Genomic DNA, 18,598 nt, shown 5'->3' with positions numbered 1-18,598 from the left:
ACATGATTTCCTGTTCTTCTCTTCTTCCTTCCCTACTGTAAATACAGATGGAGTATAAAGAGAGCAGGGAATGCACTAATCCAGGAAGACATATTTATTGTTAGCATGGTTAGTCAGTGAGGGGGAATCCCAAGCATCACAACAGACATTCCACATGACCTTGAGCTGCATGAAAAATCCTCTAAAAGACGCTTGGTTTTTAAAAATATATTTTCTCATAGTTGGATTTGGAATTCTATCTCTGTTACTACATACAGGCTGCAGCAAATTGTTATTATTCTATCATGTCTGACTTTGTCACCCCATTTAGGATTTTCTTGGCAAAGAAATTTTACATTTTACAGATGAGGAAATTGAGGCAAATCGAGTTAAATGACTTGCTCAGTGTCACACAGCTAGAAGATATCTGAAGCTGAATTTAAATTTGGGTCTTCATGACTTCAGACCTAGTGATCTAACCACTGTACCATCTAGCTGCCCATGCAGCTATATATATATATATATATATCTATATCTATATCTATATCTATATCTATGTAGCTATATGAGTACATATTGTGGTCAAGGATATTTTATTTTTGTCTTTGCATTCCTAGAGTGGACAGTAACTGACACATAGTAGGTGGTTAATAAATGCTTACTGATTGATTATAACAAAATTCTAGTTTATTTCTCCTATGTTGGCTCCTCAAGACATAGCAATAAATACATCTTCAAAAGTTCCAATAGCTCAGCATTGGCTGGTCCTGTCTGTGGGCAGGAGCCCAATGCCCCTAACCCCCATGCCAAGCCATAGAAACCTTCTTTGGAGAGTTTATCCCAAGTCAACAATTACATGGGTCAACGGGACTCAAGTTTCTTGTTTATAGGAAGATACCAATACAGAAATTCTTTTATGAAATCCTTGAGTGTGCCTTCACAGCTGCCGAATGGATGTATATGTGTGTGTTATTGTGGTTTCTATGATGTACTTTTATGCTGTGCAAAGCAGATTATTTCATAAAGAGCTGTCACATCTGGCAGTCTTGCCTAAAGTCAGCATTTTAATTTTGGCTGAAAGAAGGCTCAAACTCTAGGAGGTCAGACTTCTTGGAGGAACCCACTTGCATACTACTGACCACTCCGAACCTATGAAGTTCAATTTCAGTGTCAGGCAGTGGATTAACTTGGAAATAATACCTCACATTAATAGGAAGTCCTTCCTCCTGCCTCTCAATAGAAAGGTGGTTGACTGTAGATGAGGAATGAGGCATGTGGCCCCAGAAACAACCAATGTGTTGAATTTTTTAATTGTACTTCTGTGCTATAGGAGAGAGGTCTAGTTGGGAACAGGAAGCAGAGTCATTGAAAAGTGAATAGTATAAAAAAGGGGGCATCAAGCTAAAATTGGAAGGGATCTCAAGTGATCTCATACAAACCCCTTATATTACAAATGAAGAAACTGAGGTCCAGAAAAGTTAAATTATTTCCCCATGATATCATATACTAAACATAAAAGTTATGATTTCAGGCTCTCTGAAGACAGAATTAGTACTTTTTTTTCCACTGAAAAGTCAATCAATTTTTTTTGAAAGACAGAAAGGAGAGAAAGAAATTAAGGAAGAAAAAGGTAAGGAAATAATAAAGGAAAGAAGGAAGACGGAATAAAGAAAAAAAGGAGGAAAGAAGGAAGCCAGGAAGAAAGGAAGGAAAAAGAAGGAAGGAAGAAAAAGAAAGGAAAGGAAAGAAAGAAAGGGAAAATGAAGGGAGGAAAGGAAAAAAGGGAAGAAAGGATAATTAAAGGAGGGAAGGAAAGAAGGGAAGGAAGAAAGAAGGAAAGAAAGGACGGAAGGAGCAAAGAAGGAAGGAGAAAGAAAAAAGGAACAAAGGGAAGAAGGAAGGAAAGAAAAACGAAATAAGAAAAGAAAGAAGAAAGAAAGGAAGACAGAAATGACACCTCATCTTGAAGACAGGGAAGAGGAAAGAAAACATTGCTGCTCTATTGCAAAGAAACTTTTAAGTTATATGATCATGGAAACTCAGATCTAGACCTGGAAGGAACCATAGAAGTCATCTGCTTCAATCTCTTCACCTTACAGAAGAGGAAAATGAGGTTCAAAGAGGTTAACTTCTCCAAGGTTACACAAGATGATGGACCCACAGATTTAGAGCTAGAATCGACCTAATACAATTCCCCTGATTTTACAGATGAAGAAACTGAGGTCTAGAGAGGTTAGGTGGATTGCCTAAGATCACACAGGTAATAAAAATGATGATTGCCAATATAAGTTTTTACTGTGTGCTAAGTGCTAAATGATAATCCTTGTCATTTGATATTCACAATAACCCTAAGCAGGTGCTATTATTATCCCAATTTTACAGATGAGGAAACTGAGGTGAAGTGATTTGGTAAAGGTCACATTGGAGGTGTTTGAGGTCACATTTGAACTCAGCTCTTCCTAATTCCCGATTTTACATTTAATCCACTGAACCACCTGGCTGCTCAGGTCAAAGATATAGAAATGAAAGGAATCTCAGTGAACACCTGACACAATTCCTCTTATTTTTCAGATAAGAAAAGAAAAAGCAGAGAGCTTATAATTTGCACGGGATGTGAGTAGCAGAGCCAGAATTTGAACCCTCATGTCCTCTGCCTCCTCTGTACTGTATCATGCTGCTCACCATGAATGGAGGTTCCAGTATTAGATGAATATTTTTTTAAAAATATCATTAAGGGAAGAGAAAGAATCCACATAGAAGGGGAAAGTCAGGAACTGGTGTCTACTTAAACTTCTAAGGAATGACAGTGGGGGAGATGAGATGAGATGGGGACACAGAGGGAAGGGGGACTGTGTTGTCAGTCATGGGGATGGGAGGATTAGATGAGGCAGAGAGGGCAGGTTGAGTCGGGATGGGTTGAGAGCAGTGATGGTCAGCGGGAGTGGGGAAATGACTGGGAGGTGAGGGGCTATCTCACAGTAGGGGGTAAGGTCAGATGGGCACACTAGCTGGAGGAAGGGAAAGGGGGGATGGGCTAAGGCCCCCTCTGGCTTTGTTTATTTTTATAAGTTCCAGATGCTGTTCTTAGCTGTCACCGAAGGAAATAGCATGCCTGAGTGCCGGGGCGGCTCACACCATTTCTCTGGATTTTTGGTTTGGGGGGAAAGAAGGATGTAAAAAAAAAAAGTAGAAGGAAGGGGAGTCTTTCCTGGCCCATAGCCTAGGAGCCAGTTTGGGTGGGAAAGCCTCACTTGAATGGCTGGGGGCTGGCTGGGAAGGTGAGCCTGCTCACTTTGGGAGGAATGGAGGGCTGCCAATTAGAAGCAAGTTTACTATAAGGCAGCAGCCCAAAAGATCTGCTCAGGCCCCAGGGTTTTAATCCTTCCCCTTCTCAGGGCTGGGGGCAGCAAACAGATGAGCTTGGGAGAGGCTTTCTATGTTTGAAAGCCAGGGAGGAAGAAAACAGCTTTTCAGCAAAATACCTTTAAATAGTCAGAGGAAAGAAGGGTGGATTCCACTGGAGTCAGAGGTCTTGGGTTCAAATTTCTGTCAGTTGTCACTTCATTGGACATCAGTTTTAAATGTAAAAATGAGGTAAGACTAGGTGACTTCTACCTTTGGTGTGAGTCTTGAGGATGGGTTTGGAGTCACTGAAAGTCATTTAAATGATTCAATCTAATAAATAAGTGTAGACAATACATTTATGTATCTATGTATCATTCTATCAGTTAGATGACACAGTGGATACAGTGCTAGACCTGAATCAGGAAAAAAACAAAAAACAAAAAAACAACCCTAAACCAATTGAATAGAAATCCTGCCTCAAACACTAACTAGCTATGTGCCCCTGGACAAATAAGTTAACTGCACTGTGCTTCAGTTTCCTCACCTATAAAAACAGAGATAACAATATTGTTGTGAGGAGATAATGTCTATGAAGTGCTTTCTTTGCAAACTCAAAGCACTAGCTATTACATATATATATATATATATATATATACACATGAGTATATATTCACTATCCTATGCATATATATATACACAATATATATACCATGTATACATGAGTGCATATACATATATACATATGTATTTCACTAGTTAGAAAGAACTGAATTCATATGAAGTGTTCTCTCTATCTTGGTCTCTCTGATTCTGCCTCACTTCTGTCTGTTTGTCTGTCTCCACATATCTCTTCTTCTTCTTCTCCTTTTTCTTCTTCTTCTTCTCTCTCTCTGTTTCTCTTCTCTGTCTCTTTCTCTCCCCATTTTTCTGTCTCCTCATATCTATGTCTCTTCTCTATTTCTTTCTGTCTCTCCTCATATTTGTCTTTGTCTCTCTTTTCTCTCTCTATGTGTCTCTCCCCATATTTGTATCTCTTTTTGTCTCTCTTCTCTATCTCTGTCTCTCCTCATATCTGTATCTCTTTTTTGTCTATTTCTCTTTTTTCTCTCTCTCTTTTCTTTGTCTCTCCCCATATTTGTATCTCTGTCTTTGTCATCTCTCTTCTCTCTGTGTTTCTTCTCTCTGTCTCTCCCCATATCTCTGTCTCTGTCTCTTTCTTTGTCTCCCTGTCTTTCTCTTTCTATTTCTGTCTCTCCTTATATCTGTCCCTCTGTCTCTGTTACCTATATGTACACATATATCAGCTTGAATCCAGTCCCTCCTAAATAATGAATATTTGTCAATGTTCACTAAGTAGTAAAATACATTCTAAATGCCTCGTTGAGTTTGGGAGAGTCCCTTCTCTTCCTTTCTGGGTCTCAGTTTTTTTCTGGCCTCTGAGGTTCTTCTAGCTTTATGTCTGGGAGCCTATGGATCTAAATCACTTAACCTTATCAGCCTGAGTTTCCTCAAATGTAAAATGAAGGAGTTGGACAAAATGACTGTTAAGGCCTTCCCTATGGATCTAAATCCACGACACTCTATTTGTCAGTGTGAAAAATTCCTATTGTAGAAACACTTTCTACAGGTGCAGAGGGGTACTGGTCTGAAACTGATGGTCTTAGAGCTTTGTCTGAGGCACCGAGAGATTCTCTGACTTGCCTAAGAGGACCCTAGTCTTCCCCTCTCCAAAGCTTGACCTCTCTCCTTGAAACCAATCTATGTTTCCAATAGATAAAAGATCTTGAGTATAACCATATAAATTACTATTTTACAAATGTTTGTAAAAGCTGTTGAGAAGAAACAAGTACACACCTTTTAATGAGTTCACAATAGCATTTGTCCTACTGTACTTTTTCTTTTCTTTTAGTCAATCACAGCTAGTAAATGTTTGAGGGCAAATTTGAACTCAGATCCTCTTGAGTCCAGGACCTATACTCTATTCACTTCACTACCTAACTGCCTCCAGGGTACTTTTTCAGTCAATAAAAATGAATAGTTCACCTTTGAGGGTGGAAGGGAGTGGCAAGAAATTTTTAGACATCAAAAAGCTATCCTTTTACTGGAAAAGACTGGAAATAGTATCTGGCATAGGTACCATCTGTCCTGGAGGCAAAGGGAGGGACACAGGGAGCTCCGTCATTTTGGTTCAACACACACTTATTAAGTGGCCACTATACACAGAGCACTGCCGATTAATTGTAGCCCACAGGCTAAAGCTAATAAATTATTCAAATTCAGTTGCTTAGTCACTTAACCATTAATAAACAATAAAATTTCCCCCTTTACTTTCTCTGGGCTCTCGCATGGTATAAAGACTCAAATGTTGGACCTGGGTTCTAATGCTACCATAGGTACTTAAAAGGATGATCCTGGGCTACTTTTAGCGATAGTTCCTTCTTTGAAGCCGGATTTGACTAGACCTCCCCTTATTCCCTTCCAGTTTTAAATCTATTCTTTTACCCACAGTCTTGGATCTTAATTTCGTTTTCCTCCCCGAGGGCTGTAAACCTAGAGAAGGGATTTCTAGCCAGCCTGCAGCTGTGTAGTCATTCAGACCAACTTCCGGCTGCCTCTCGCTTGGAGGGTTGGGGGATGGGTGAAAGAGGGGAGGGAGCAGAGTGATGGAGAGTGCAGAATTAACTGCCTGAGGAAGGTCAAACAGATCAAGCCCAACAACTGGGAAGGAAGGGCAGAAACATCCGAGCAATTCCTGCAAAGCCCGGAGAGGGACACTGAGTCACATCCTACCGCATTTTCAATCAACACTGGCATCTGTGTCTATTTCCCAGAAAGGATAAGCCCAAAGCTAGAGAAAAGCACTCAAGTTTACCAAAGGGATCTCTCAAAAAAAAAAAAAAATCAGTTCATGATACTTAGTAAAGTAAGCAAAACCAGGAGAATACCGTACACAGTAACAGCAAGATTGTGTGATGATCAACTATGACAGACTTAGCTCTTCTCAGCAATACAGTGATCCAAGACAATTCCAATTGACTTGGGATTGAAAATGTCATCCACATTCAGAAAAAGAACTAGAGAGACTGAATGCCAATCGAAACATTCTATTTTTACTTTTTTGTTGTTGTTTTGTCTTTTTCCCTATTTTTTTCCTTTTGTTCTGATTTTTCATTCATAGCACGACAAAATATGAAAATATGTTTAAAACGATGCGCACGTATAACCTATATCAGATTGCTTGTTGTCTTGGAGAGAGGGAGGGAAGGAAGGGAGGAAAAAAATTTGAAACTCAAAATCTTATAAAAATGAGTGTTGAAAACTACCTTTGTATGTGCTTAGAAAAAATAAAATACTTTTAAGTGGGGAAAAATAATCAGTTCAACCCCTCACCATCCTTAATTATAATAATAGTTATTATTACAAAGGGGGAAAAAAAGCAATCCAAACCTAAAATGCAGAGAAAGGTTGCTTGGTTAAGGGTGCACAGCTAACAAATAACAAAGCTGGCACCAGAACTCTTGAACCTGGGTCTGCTTGTCCCCAATTTCATACTGTTCCCGGTTTCATTTAGCATTTTGATGGAGGGTAAAGTCAATTAGAAAATCACTTTCCAGCTGGTGCTCTCTCTTGCCTATGAGTCTTTGGGGACGCAAGTTTTCCAGTTTCCATTGTGTGTTTATGCCATCACAAACACAATAGAACTGAAACACTAACTAGTTTCTCTTCTTGAACCCTGTCCATATCAATGCTTGTCCTGAAGCTGAAAAGAGGAAGGGAGTGAGAACCTTTCCATTGTCTTCTGTTCTTGTGGAGGAGCTGAATTTCTGGACCCCGGGAGCATCAGTTTAGAGTTGGAATGGACATCTAATGCCATCCTTTTATTTTTCAGATAAGGAAACTGAAATCCAGGATGACTAAGTAACTTGCCTAAAATTAAGTTTAGCTAGAATTTGAACCCATGTCCCTTGACTCCAAAGTCCAGAAACTCTCTTTCCATTTTACCATATGTCCCTATTCCTCTTTCTTCATGTTAATTCTGTGCCTGTGCCATTTTGTGCTTTGCTTTAGAAGTAAGCATCATCTGCTTACTTATAGTTTTTAAATTTAGTTTTGCTTTGTTTTTGCCTAAGTTTTTCACCCCTCCCATCCTGTAATGTTCCCTTGCTGGGGTCAGAATGGCCCCCATCTTTTTCCTGACCTCATTTGGGGTTTTCTTGGCAAGATACTGAAGGGGTTTGTAATTTTCTTCTCCAGTTCATTTTATAGATGAGGAAACTGAAGGCAAACAGGGTTAAGTGACTTGCCCAGGGTCACACAGGTAGTAAGTGAATTTGAACTCAGATCTTCCTGACTCTAGGGCTGGTGTTCCATCCACTACAGCACCTGGCTGCCACCCCCTTAAAATCTGTACTTGAAATTTCCCTCCAAATATTGCTATTTCTTTGTAGAACTGAAAACCCTGTCTCCAAGCTCACAACTCCAGGGCTAAGAAATTATCCCATCTCAGGAGCCTCTTAAATGCTATTTTCGGATTAGCCTTTATATTAGTGTGTGACTGGAACCTCCTTTCCACTCTTTGGGAGGCCATTTGCCTGGAGCACTCTGTGAAGGGGCTGGTTTGCTAAAATACAGATAGCTAAATCCCTAACTGTGGGTGATAGTTGCCAAGAGATACATTGCCTTTCAGGATAAGGGGAAACAATGTGCTGAAGTAGAAGGCGCTGCCTTGTGAGGTAATGAATTCCTGGTCCGTGAAAGTCTCCCAGTCTTTGGGATGATTGTTTGTTAGCAGCATTGCAGAGGGAGTTCTGTCTCTGGTACAATCTGGACTAGGTGGCTTCTGAGGTCCTTTTCGGCTCTGACATTCTGTGTAATCTGAAGCCGCAGCCCAGACGGTGGCTCAAAGTGGGGCTTTTTCTTTCTCACTGACCCTTGCCCTTCTTGGTGCTAGTTTTATGTCCGAGGCATATTTTACTGCCACAAGCTCTGTGCCTCTCTCAGGCATGGAAAGATCAAGTCATGTCTTGGTTACTGTAGCTCAGGGGGGTACCCAGAGCAAAAGGGCTTCATTCCCAAGAAACCCTCACAGTGGACTTTAAACGGACATATGTCTTTCTCATCCCATCTTACTCTTAGAATGCAAACTTCTTGAATGTTTCGTTTTTCCTTTATTGAATTTCATCCCCAGCATTTGGCACAGTGCCTGGCACATAGTAGATGTTTAATTGATAACAAATATTTATTGATTGATGGATCAGAACCATCAAGAATAAAAGCAGCACCAAGGATGAAGAATATTTGAGTGGTCAAATAGTAATTTTATATGTAGATTCTGAGGTAGGAGAGTAAGGCTGGCTGGTGTCAAACATAATTAAAGCAGGGAAGAAATGTGACAGGGGAAGGAGAGCAGAACCAGGGCTCAGATAATTGGGGTTTTACATATGATTAAATACTTTTTTCCTTTGAACTCTACCATGAAATTGGCAATTTCTTTCACAATGATAGTCAATTGACTTATGATTTTTTTGAGGGGTGGGAGCGGGGTGAGGAGGTCCCATCATTCAGTTAGTTTAAAGGATGAGTAAACAGAGAGCCAAACAGCTGTCATCACTGAAGGGTGTTTACTTTGATAACAGTGAGATCCTTGGAACGGTCCCATGTAAGATAATATTACATTTCATAGGAGAATAGAAAGAGCAGGGAGAAACTTTAAGAGGATATTAAATACAAATCCTTTATTTTGCAGATGAGGGAACTGAGGTAGAGAGTTGTCGATTTATCTAATATCCAAGGCAAATCCTCCTAACTCCAAGTCCTATGTCCTACCCACACTGCTGACAATGACAGGAAGTTGAGCCAAAAGAAGCGAATGGCAGTTTGGCATATGCTTGAACAGTAGTGTGGGCAGTCACTTGAGATTTCGGAGTGGAGTGAAGAGTTTAGCTCTCAGGAGGAGAGTAGGGGGAGAAGGGGGGCAGGCAAAGGAAACATGTGCCATTTAAACAAGCAGGTGTCCAGACACCCCTTAAGGGTTTTATTGGTAAAAGATGAATGAGGAGCTTTCTTTAGTGTCCCTTCTTTCTTGCCTCCTCTCCACCCACTAGACCAAAGCCTGGAAGATTCCAACTGATTTAACACCCTGAATTTCAAGACAGAGTAGTGGTTATGAGCATCTTAAAGACAGGGATTATGTTTTATTCATCCCCATAGCTTCCAAAGCACTTGATATAGTGCTTTCCCTAATCCTATTGGTTAAACTATTCTGGGATGCTGGAGATGAGAGATAACCACATGTTGAGTTACTTGGGGTCAGTGGTAGGAGTAGTGGGAAGGGGTAGAAGTATTGTCTCTGAGATAAGTTTTGTTTGTTTGGAACTGAAACGTACCTGCTCAGTTTGGGGAAAATTTGTATTTTGATCATGGATTTTGAGCTAAAAGGGATATTAGAGGTCATAGGGTCATATATTTGAAACAGAAAGTTCTTTAAGGTCATCCAATTCTACCTCCTATTTTTTTGAGGAAAATGAGTCTCATTAAAATTAAGCAGCATGCTCAAGATCACATAGCTGGTAAGCATCAGAAGTAAGATTTTAATCCAGAGCCTGCAGTCTTTCCACTATATCACACTGCCTCTCAGGCAATCATTTGGTATTTAACATAGAATCCTCTCCAATTATAGAAGAGGAAAGCTGAAATTTAGGGATGTTAAGGAATTTGCCAAAGATCATAGAGGTAATAAGTAGGGGAACTAAGATTTCAACTCAGGTCCTCTGATTGCAATTCCTGCATCCTTTCTGCTATATCACACACAGAGAGGTTTAGTGGATAGAACTAGACCTCCAGTCAGAAAGACAGTTGATTATGCACAAGTCGTTTCACTCTTTATCTGCCTCAATTTCCTCAACTGTAAAATGGGAATAATAACAGCACATGTTCCCCAGTTGTTGTGAGGGTCAAATAAGATAATAATTGTGAAGTGCTTTGTAGACTTTAAAGCTAGCTATTACAGTGCCTGGCACATAGTCAGCATTATATAAATGTTGTCGTTGTTATTATTATATTTTTTAAACATAAGACAGCATCTCCTGTGTTGGGCTGAATAGTATTTCTGGGACAATATGGGAGCAAATGAAATACCAGGGCCACTGACAGCCTCACCTCATAAATATGTGCTGTTTTTCCCAAGGAGGAACAGACAACGGCACTAACCCAATCTTCAACAGAAAAAACAACTTGGAACATATGGTCTCCTGATGGCCGCTCAGCAACATCACCTCCGTGGATGGAGACCTTGTTATTGCAATAACTTTCTAAACAAAATTACTCCATGTGTTATTTGTATAATAATAAAACCAGAATAACACAGAGGAGCATTCAACCCAACTCAATGAAGTACCCTTGCCATTTGCGAGCACTAAGCAAGATTGCTTGACTATCTATAGCAATGAAAAATAATTGGAGCAAATTTGTCAAATCCTGACCAACCATTGGGTTTTCCCTGTCCCATCCCAAGTTTGTTTTCATTCACTGTTCCATTGGGAGACACATATAACCTCCCTTTACAGAGAACTGAGAGATGGAGGAGAAATAGTGAGAATACAAAATAAGATCTTTCCAATTTAGTGCTGGAGCTGACTTACTTAGAATCTCTGGATGAAGACAAGGGGAATCTATACCTTAACTCACAGAGCTCTAGTAAAAGTGGGAAGGGACAGGAGGGAGGTTATTCAGATTACTTATTTCACTGAGGCTTTAAAGGGTCACCTCTGTTTAGCAAATAGGAATACATTTGGGGAAAATCTATTGGTATGTGCAAAAGCATTATACCTAATTGAGATCCCAAAGATTGTTTAATGAAAAGCAGTTTTAAAAAACTTAAAACATGCCATTTTTTGAAATAAAGGAAATTATTTCTTTGGAGCTTTAATTGTTTTGAGCATCATGTGGTGAGGCAGCATAGCATTGTATCTAGATAGCCAACTTTGAAGCTAGAGAGAGTTCAAGTATTGCCTCTGGCACATAATGACTGTTTGACAGTAAGCACCTTTATGCCTGAGGCAACTTTCTAAAACTATAAATTACAGATTTTATTAATGAAGATTATTTCCTAAGCAATTAGGTGATTTAGTGGGTTTGGAGTCAGGAAGACCTGAATTCAAATTTGACCTCAGATGCTTACTAGCTATGTGACTTTTGGCAAGTCTCTTAAACTCTGCCTCAGTTTCTTCACCTGGAAAATGAGCTGGAAAAGGAAATGACAAACTACTCCAACATTTCTGCCATGAAAATCCCAAATGGGGTCATAAAAAATTGGACATGACTGAATAACAACAACAAAGTTTCCTAAGCTGATGAAATCATAGATTCCTTCTCTCTTCCCTTACCACACTCACAAAGATATCCATGTGAAAATTTGCTTCAGTTCTGTCCTGCTCTGATAAGTCATGGAAGGAATGCACAGGTTATTTAAACCTAAGCCACTGGGACACAAGTCTGGCCAGATCCATCATGCCCTGAAAACTCTTGAACCCAATTCAGGTAGCAGACTGTATTGCCTATCTGAGCACCAATCTAGATAGGGAATAATGATAATGACAGTAATAGAGAATGATAAGGCAATAATATGAAAATAATAAATAATAGAAAAATAGAAAACCTTTCACTCAATGAAAACTCCATCATTCTATTCAGATACACAATAATTTGCTGAACATTAAACATCAAGAATAAATGGCAAGCTAACAACTTGTTCCAGGACAATTTCTATCTGAACTCCATGGAACAGAAAGGTGAGAAGAATGAAATAATAAGAAGAAATAATTAACATTTATGTAGCACTTTAAACTTTGCAAAGTAATTTATATAGATAATTTCACTGGCAAGTTTATATTAGGGAATGACTTCTTTGGTAATTTATAAAATCTGCCAAGGTCTGAGGGTTGTTTTTTTTTTTTTTTTTTTTTTTTTTTTTTCGAGAGGGGAGTGATGTAGGATTCATTTGGGATCCTCCAGATAAAATCAGACTGGTGTACTATAGACCCACTAAATGCTATTTTTGGTTAGGAGAAATAAGGAAAATGAAGTAAAGTGGGGGGAAGAAAGTAGTAATGAAAGAAGATGGAAAAGAATCAATTTCCCATCATAGATAGATTTTCCACTGCAACTCTAGAATACATTGCTGGGGAAATTATGACAGCAAAGATCCTAGTTGTACTAGAATATCATTATCACAATGGAAAATATTCGTACGACTAGTGATTAATTTTGGAGATGGCCGAGCAGTGCAATGGATAGAGTACTGGATCTGAAATTAAGGAAGACTCATTTTCCTAGGTCTAAATTTGGCTTCAAATGCTTCCTAGTTATGTGACCCTGGGCAAGTCACTTAACCCTGTTTGCCTCAGTTTCCTCATTTGTAAAATGAGCTGGAGAAGGAAATGACAAAACTACTCCGGTGTCTTTGCCAACAAAATCTCAAATAGGATCACAAAGAGTTAGATACAACTGAATAATGACAAAAGAAGGATTCATTTAAGGCATCACCAAAACTATTCTATCAGGTAATTCTAGTCCTTCAGTACCATATAAATTACTAGCTTTGTCATCAGTGTCCACTCTAAGGCTCAATCTGCCCATTTGCCTTTAGTTCTGAGCATTTCTGACGTCCATCCAACTCGAAGATTCCCTAAAACACTATATTGCATTTTTCACAATGAAATAGTTTTTTTTCTGAGCCTGATTCCAATCCTGGGCAGGCCCTTAGGCCAGTCACCTATGTTTTTGTGATAAATAAGTTTGTTCTTTGGATACTTGGGCATAAAGTGATATCACCTTCCCCCTGTTTGTGCCAGGGTGAGAGAAGAGGAAGACCTCTATGGCATTCCCTGTCTCATGCCAGTCCATTCTGTAGCACTGATATCCCAGCGATATCCCAGCACCCATTCATTCCTGCTCCTGTGCTAGTCCCAGCCTCTTTTATATCTCCCTTTTATCGATTAGCTAGGAGCAACATTTGCAAGTTGCAAAGAAACCGCTTTAGACATGTTGTAAGGAAAAACTTCCTAACAATTAGTCATACTTAAGTGACATGGGCTACTGCAGGAGGTATTGAGTTCATTCTCACTGGAGGTCTTCAAGCACAGGCTGGATGACCATTCATCTGGTATGTGGAAGACAGGATTCTTTTCCGGTTATGGGTTGGATTTCGACGACCTTCGAGGTCCCCTCCAACTCAGAGATTCTGGAATCCTTACCCCTTTCACCAGGTTCATGGGATTCTGACCTTGATTAACCCTTCTTTAAATCACTCGGGGACATCGCATTTTATGTTGATTTCTACTTCCTCTCTCCCAGCCCCTCTGAATCCCATCTTTCCCCTAGCCTCTATTCCCCTATTCATTCTCTTGCAGTTAGCTCTGCCGCTGGCTTTGATTTGGGTTGACAATCAAAATTGCTAGATGGAGAGTCTTTATTGAAGACTCAAATGCTAATAATTGTCAAAGGTGGGACTGTCACTCCAAGAAGACATGGGTTTAAGCAAGTGGTCACTTGCTTCTCTAAGGGCCAACTACATGGACTCTGCCTTAGGATTTAGGATTTATTTGGCGGTAGGTGGGGGTCAAGCAAGCCAGGGAGAAAGGTGACTCAAAGGTATTGAGGTAGCACCTGAAGAAGCAATTTCAGTCTCTTTTTTTCCCCTTAGCTTCACTTCCACTTGGCTGTCTATCCCTTCCCTTGGGTCAAGAGACTATTTGGCAGGATTTAGACCCTAGAAATTGCCTTTCCTTCCTTTCTCAGCAAACTCTTTCCTTGTCACGGTGTTTCCATATGGTGTAGAATTCTAGAGTAGTAGGTCTTCAAACTAGACAAAGTTTTAAGGGACCATCCCACCCAGCCCTCTGCCTTGGAGTAATTATTCTGATTTTACAGACCAGGAGCTAGGCCCAGAGAGGCTGAACACTTTGCCTAAAGTCACACAGTTTCTAAGTATCCATCTGTCCCTCCCATCGCCCCTATGGCACTTACCTGAGGTCTCCTTTTTCCTTTTTGCGGATTTTTTCTCAGTTTCACTGGCAGTGGTCCCAGGGACCCCATAGTCCTCCTCCAGGCTCCCTACATGAGCATCCATGAGGCCAGGGCTGCTCTCACCCACCTCCCCAGAACTCAAGGTTGGGCCTGGGGTGAGCCTCCTCCGTGCCTCAGAGCCCGGGAAGTGCCAGTCAGGGGGCTGTGGAAAGGCAGGGTGCTGGTCAGCCAGGAGCCTCTCCTCCCGGGGCAGGCTGTGGGGTGCAGCGGCCAAGCAAGAGGCAGAGAAGTCAGGATACGTTGGGAAGTCTGGTTTCTGGTGGAAGGAGAATGGAGCAGGAGGGTAGTGGGGCAGTGCCATGGGCCCGCTGACCTCGGAATGGGGGCTCCGCAGGCAGCCCCACAGTGGGGCTGGAGAATGGGGGCCCCTCATACAGCTGTTGGCTGCTGAATCCATCTGCGTCTCCGGCTGCTGTGCTGTGCTCAGTCCTCCCACGAGTTCAGTTTTTACCCTTTTTAATTCAGATTTTTTTTTAAAAGGAAACCACAAAAAAAAAAAATACAAACCACCTAAGACAACAGAACACCCACCCAGACAACCCCCAAACAAACAAATCTCTCCCTTTACTTACAAAAAAAAAATCAAATATATCTCCACTTCTTTCTCTCTCCACCTATATAAAACTTCAGCTCCTAACTTCCCACCTTCTAAAGAGTCAGCCTGTTTATTTTGGTTCTATTGTAAATGTATTTGTTGGGAAGCGGTGGATGTCAATGAACATTTTCACTGTCCTGGCTCAGACCCACCAGCTGGGTAGGAGTCGCTAGCAGCCCAGCCCAAATGCACTTCCCAAGGCCCTGAGACTCCTGTGAGAGGCTGGACAGGGGGGGCTGGGGAGACACTTTTTAAATGCTGTGGTGGGGAGAGAATGACAAGTTTCTGAAGTGAAATGTGAGAGAGGGGAAGGAGGGGTTAACCTGCACACATTAGATCCTCCAACCAAAGCAAAGCAGTCAGCTATTAATCATCAGAAACCTTATATGCACATCTAATGGGATTTGCAGATGGAGACTTTTTAAAGAAACATTGTATGTATTTTTTTTAAAACGGGAGAGAGCAGCACACACACAGAAAGTCTTTCATGTTTCCCTGTAACACTATTAAGTTATTTTTATTGCACTGTTAACAAAATTCCCCAAGTCTTGGATTTGGAAAAAGCCTTAAACCAGATCCAGAATCCATCGGATGCCAAATTCCAGGGAATAAGAAGCAAGAGACAAGCTTGCTGACTGCATTTGATTTAAAGACCGTTCTCATCGAGACTCCAAAAGTCAGAATTATTTCTAAGACTTTTGCCCAAGTCTTGATAGAAGACCATGGTTTAATCTAGTTATATAAAGACAGAGTTGTTGAAAGCCATTCTGCTCTTCCCAGAAACTTGACACAAGAATTGATACCTTCCTTCCTATCAATAGACTGTCATTCTCACCGGTTTGCTTTATAGGTAGCAGAAATGGTTCTTCCTCACATTAATAGGAGCAGGAATTTCCTGAGTTCTAATGGAAGGTATCCTCTGCCTCCATATTGCTTTCCTTTTCCACTTCCCCCATCTTTTGGTTCCCTCAGACTTGCCTTTTTCATGGTCAATGCTTTTTACCATCTGTGATGGAAAAGGGGATGGGGGGAGACCCGACTTCTCCAAAGCAGTTATCTTTGGCAAAGGGATTATAAATTGTGCCCAGACTCTTGCTTATAATATTACTATGAACTCCAGTATTCTAGCCAGAATATGCTCGTGGGCTTTCCCAGCCCATCATCTACTCACCTTAGGAATGAATTTCTGGGACTAGCTGGTAATGGAGATCTGAGATCTCCTGGGGAGATATCACTCCCTGAGTGATTTTTCAATCAAGTACATCATTCCATGTAATGCTCCATGCACTGCAGCATTCCTGAAAAGTTACTGTAATTTCTTAGAGAAATAACACTGAACACATGGGGAGCAGAACTCCTCTCGTTCTAATGGGGAGCTGGGCAGCCAGTGCCATCTGGAATGTCTCCATGGGCAGAAGCAGTAGGATCTGGGTGCAGAAAATGTAGACAGCCCCATGTCTGGAGGTTAGGCTTTTAACTTTGTCTCTGCTGTTATCATGCAGACCCAGGGATCCCCCATGCTGGGAACTACAGAGATCTTAGCTCTGTGGCTTGACAGGAGAGTCGGTGGTAGGGGGTGGGGGCTTTCTCATTTGGCAGACATTGCAGAGTTGGTTGGGGAGTCATACCTTTTAAGACAATATGGAAGCTTGAGTCAGTGACTTAATTAATACATATTGAGCCCTTGGTGCGTGCAGGGCACTGAACAGCATTGAGTAATGAGTGAGTATATGTATGTGGGAGGGGGAGGATGCATGGTATTACAAGAGTTCCTACTTGTAAAGTTTAGGTAAGAAAAAGACAGCAATTTTTTTTCTCGGGGACTGAATAACTTAGTTGGGAAAGTGGTACATACCTAAATGAAAAAGGGGATTATCAGGTTAATGTGGTGTAAACTGAGTGTTTTAGAACTAAGGGGACCGAGTGTAAACATGAGACCAAAGGCAGGTGCAGCTCCTCATGAAAGACTTCCTGGAAGGAAATGGCTTTGGAAGGAGATGAGGGGCATAGGCTGGTATCAAAGAAGTGGGAAAGGGAATTCCAGGATGTGAGAATGACATATATAATGGTGCAGAAGGCAATGGGATTCCCCTGTCATAAAAAAGTGTTGCAAAGTAGTATGTGGTGAATTCAAGTGAAACTTAGATTCAAACTCTCAGCCTTTCCTTAGTTATATGATCCCAACCAGGTCATCTAACCTCTAGAGTCTCAGTTTTCTTAGCTATAAAATGGGAATAATATCTGTGCTATAGATGACTCTTTCAGGGTTGTTGTGACCCAGCATCAAATGATATAATAGTTGACAACAACTGCCTGGGAAACCCTGTAGCCCTATATTAATGTCAGCTATTATTACTGTTACATAGGACTTGTGATTGCATTGCTATGGGGCACTCCCAGTGAGGAAAATGCCTCTACCAATTGCAGATCAGCAGCTGTCATTCTGTTGCCTGTGGGTGCGGAGAGATAAAGTCCTTGCCCAGGGTCATACTGTCTGCCAGGATGTGTCAAAGGCAAGACCTGAACACTGGTTTTGCTTCTCTATTATTATTATTATTATCCTCTCACTTTTGCCATATTACCTCTTATTATCATCATTGTTGTTGTTACTATTATAATTGAACATACCTAGAAGAAGGCTCACAGCCATTCCCTGGAAGCAAGAGAATACCTAAAGCCTGCTGGGCTATTGCATATCTGCAATAAAGACCTGACTCCCTCTGCCTATTAGCTTCAATCTCTGGACAGGGAGGCCCTTCCGTGAGATAATAAAGGTAGCTTCTCCTTGTTGACTTTCTCTAATATAGCTTTTCCTGGTTGGAATAGACCTACAGGCCTGGCTGGATGTCTCTCACCCCGAGCACATCTGTCATAAGGGCTGATAACAAGTCCAGTACTCTAACCACTACACCCCACTGTCTCTGTGGTTCTGAACCGTAGCCTATAAAAATAAACCACATGATTGCATTCATTTTAAAGGAAGAAAGAGGGAAGAGGGAAGTCTAAGGGAATAGTATCTGATTGTGAGCTCTGAAAGTCATGTATGGGAGGATAGAAAGGAAATGTTCCTGAGCAACACCGGAAAGCTTTTCAAAATCAGGCTTATTGACCCAGGAATGGCTGTGACTGGGCCCTTGACCGGAGCTTGAGTGGTTGATTTACCCAGAGTACTCAACCATTAGCCTGAATTGTCCAGACTGGTTTGTCCCTCATAAATGCCCTTCTCTGCTTTCTCTTTCCCCCTGGAGCTTGGCAGCAGGACTATGGAATGGGATGTGAACGGTGGGATACATAGAGGAGAAGTAGGTGGGCAGAGGGCAGTGTTCTTATGGTGAGAACGCACTGGCCCTGCAGCCCCCTGACACCCTCAGCAGCTGCCTGTGTCTGTCAGCCGCCCCTCCAGGGGTGTTGTTTGCCCTCTACATCTTCCTGACAGTTGGCTCTTCTGAAACCAGAAAAAAACAACAATTCCTCCTTGTCACTGAAACCCATTTGTTAGATGCTGCTGGGACTGGCACCTTTAACCTTCTTAAAGTCAACATTTCTCTTGTCAATATCTGGGTCTGGATAAGAGGCCAAGATGGATGGAAAACA

The 18,598-nt window shown here is 41.2% G+C and overlaps 1 protein-coding gene across 1 annotated transcript in view; it reads right to left on the bottom strand.

The window, feature by feature from the left end:
• The window catches only part of MEOX1 (mesenchyme homeobox 1), a 29,214-nt gene extending 13,956 nt beyond the window's left edge, over nucleotides 1-15,258 (bottom strand). Inside the window, exon 1 of the mRNA XM_051994338.1 lies at nucleotides 14,350-15,258. Within this exon, the coding sequence (XP_051850298.1) occupies nucleotides 14,350-14,806 (457 nt within the window). The 5' untranslated portion in view covers nucleotides 14,807-15,258. The remainder of the gene's footprint in view (nucleotides 1-14,349) is intronic.
• Between the last annotated feature and the right edge of the window lie 3,340 nt (nucleotides 15,259-18,598).

The sequence above is a fragment of the Antechinus flavipes genome, chromosome 4 (genome assembly GCF_016432865.1).
Source record: "Antechinus flavipes isolate AdamAnt ecotype Samford, QLD, Australia chromosome 4, AdamAnt_v2, whole genome shotgun sequence".
In the NCBI taxonomy this organism is placed as follows: domain Eukaryota; kingdom Metazoa; phylum Chordata; class Mammalia; order Dasyuromorphia; family Dasyuridae; genus Antechinus; species Antechinus flavipes.
Note: the sequence above shows the minus strand (reverse complement) of the source record. Positions and strands in the feature narration are given on the sequence as shown.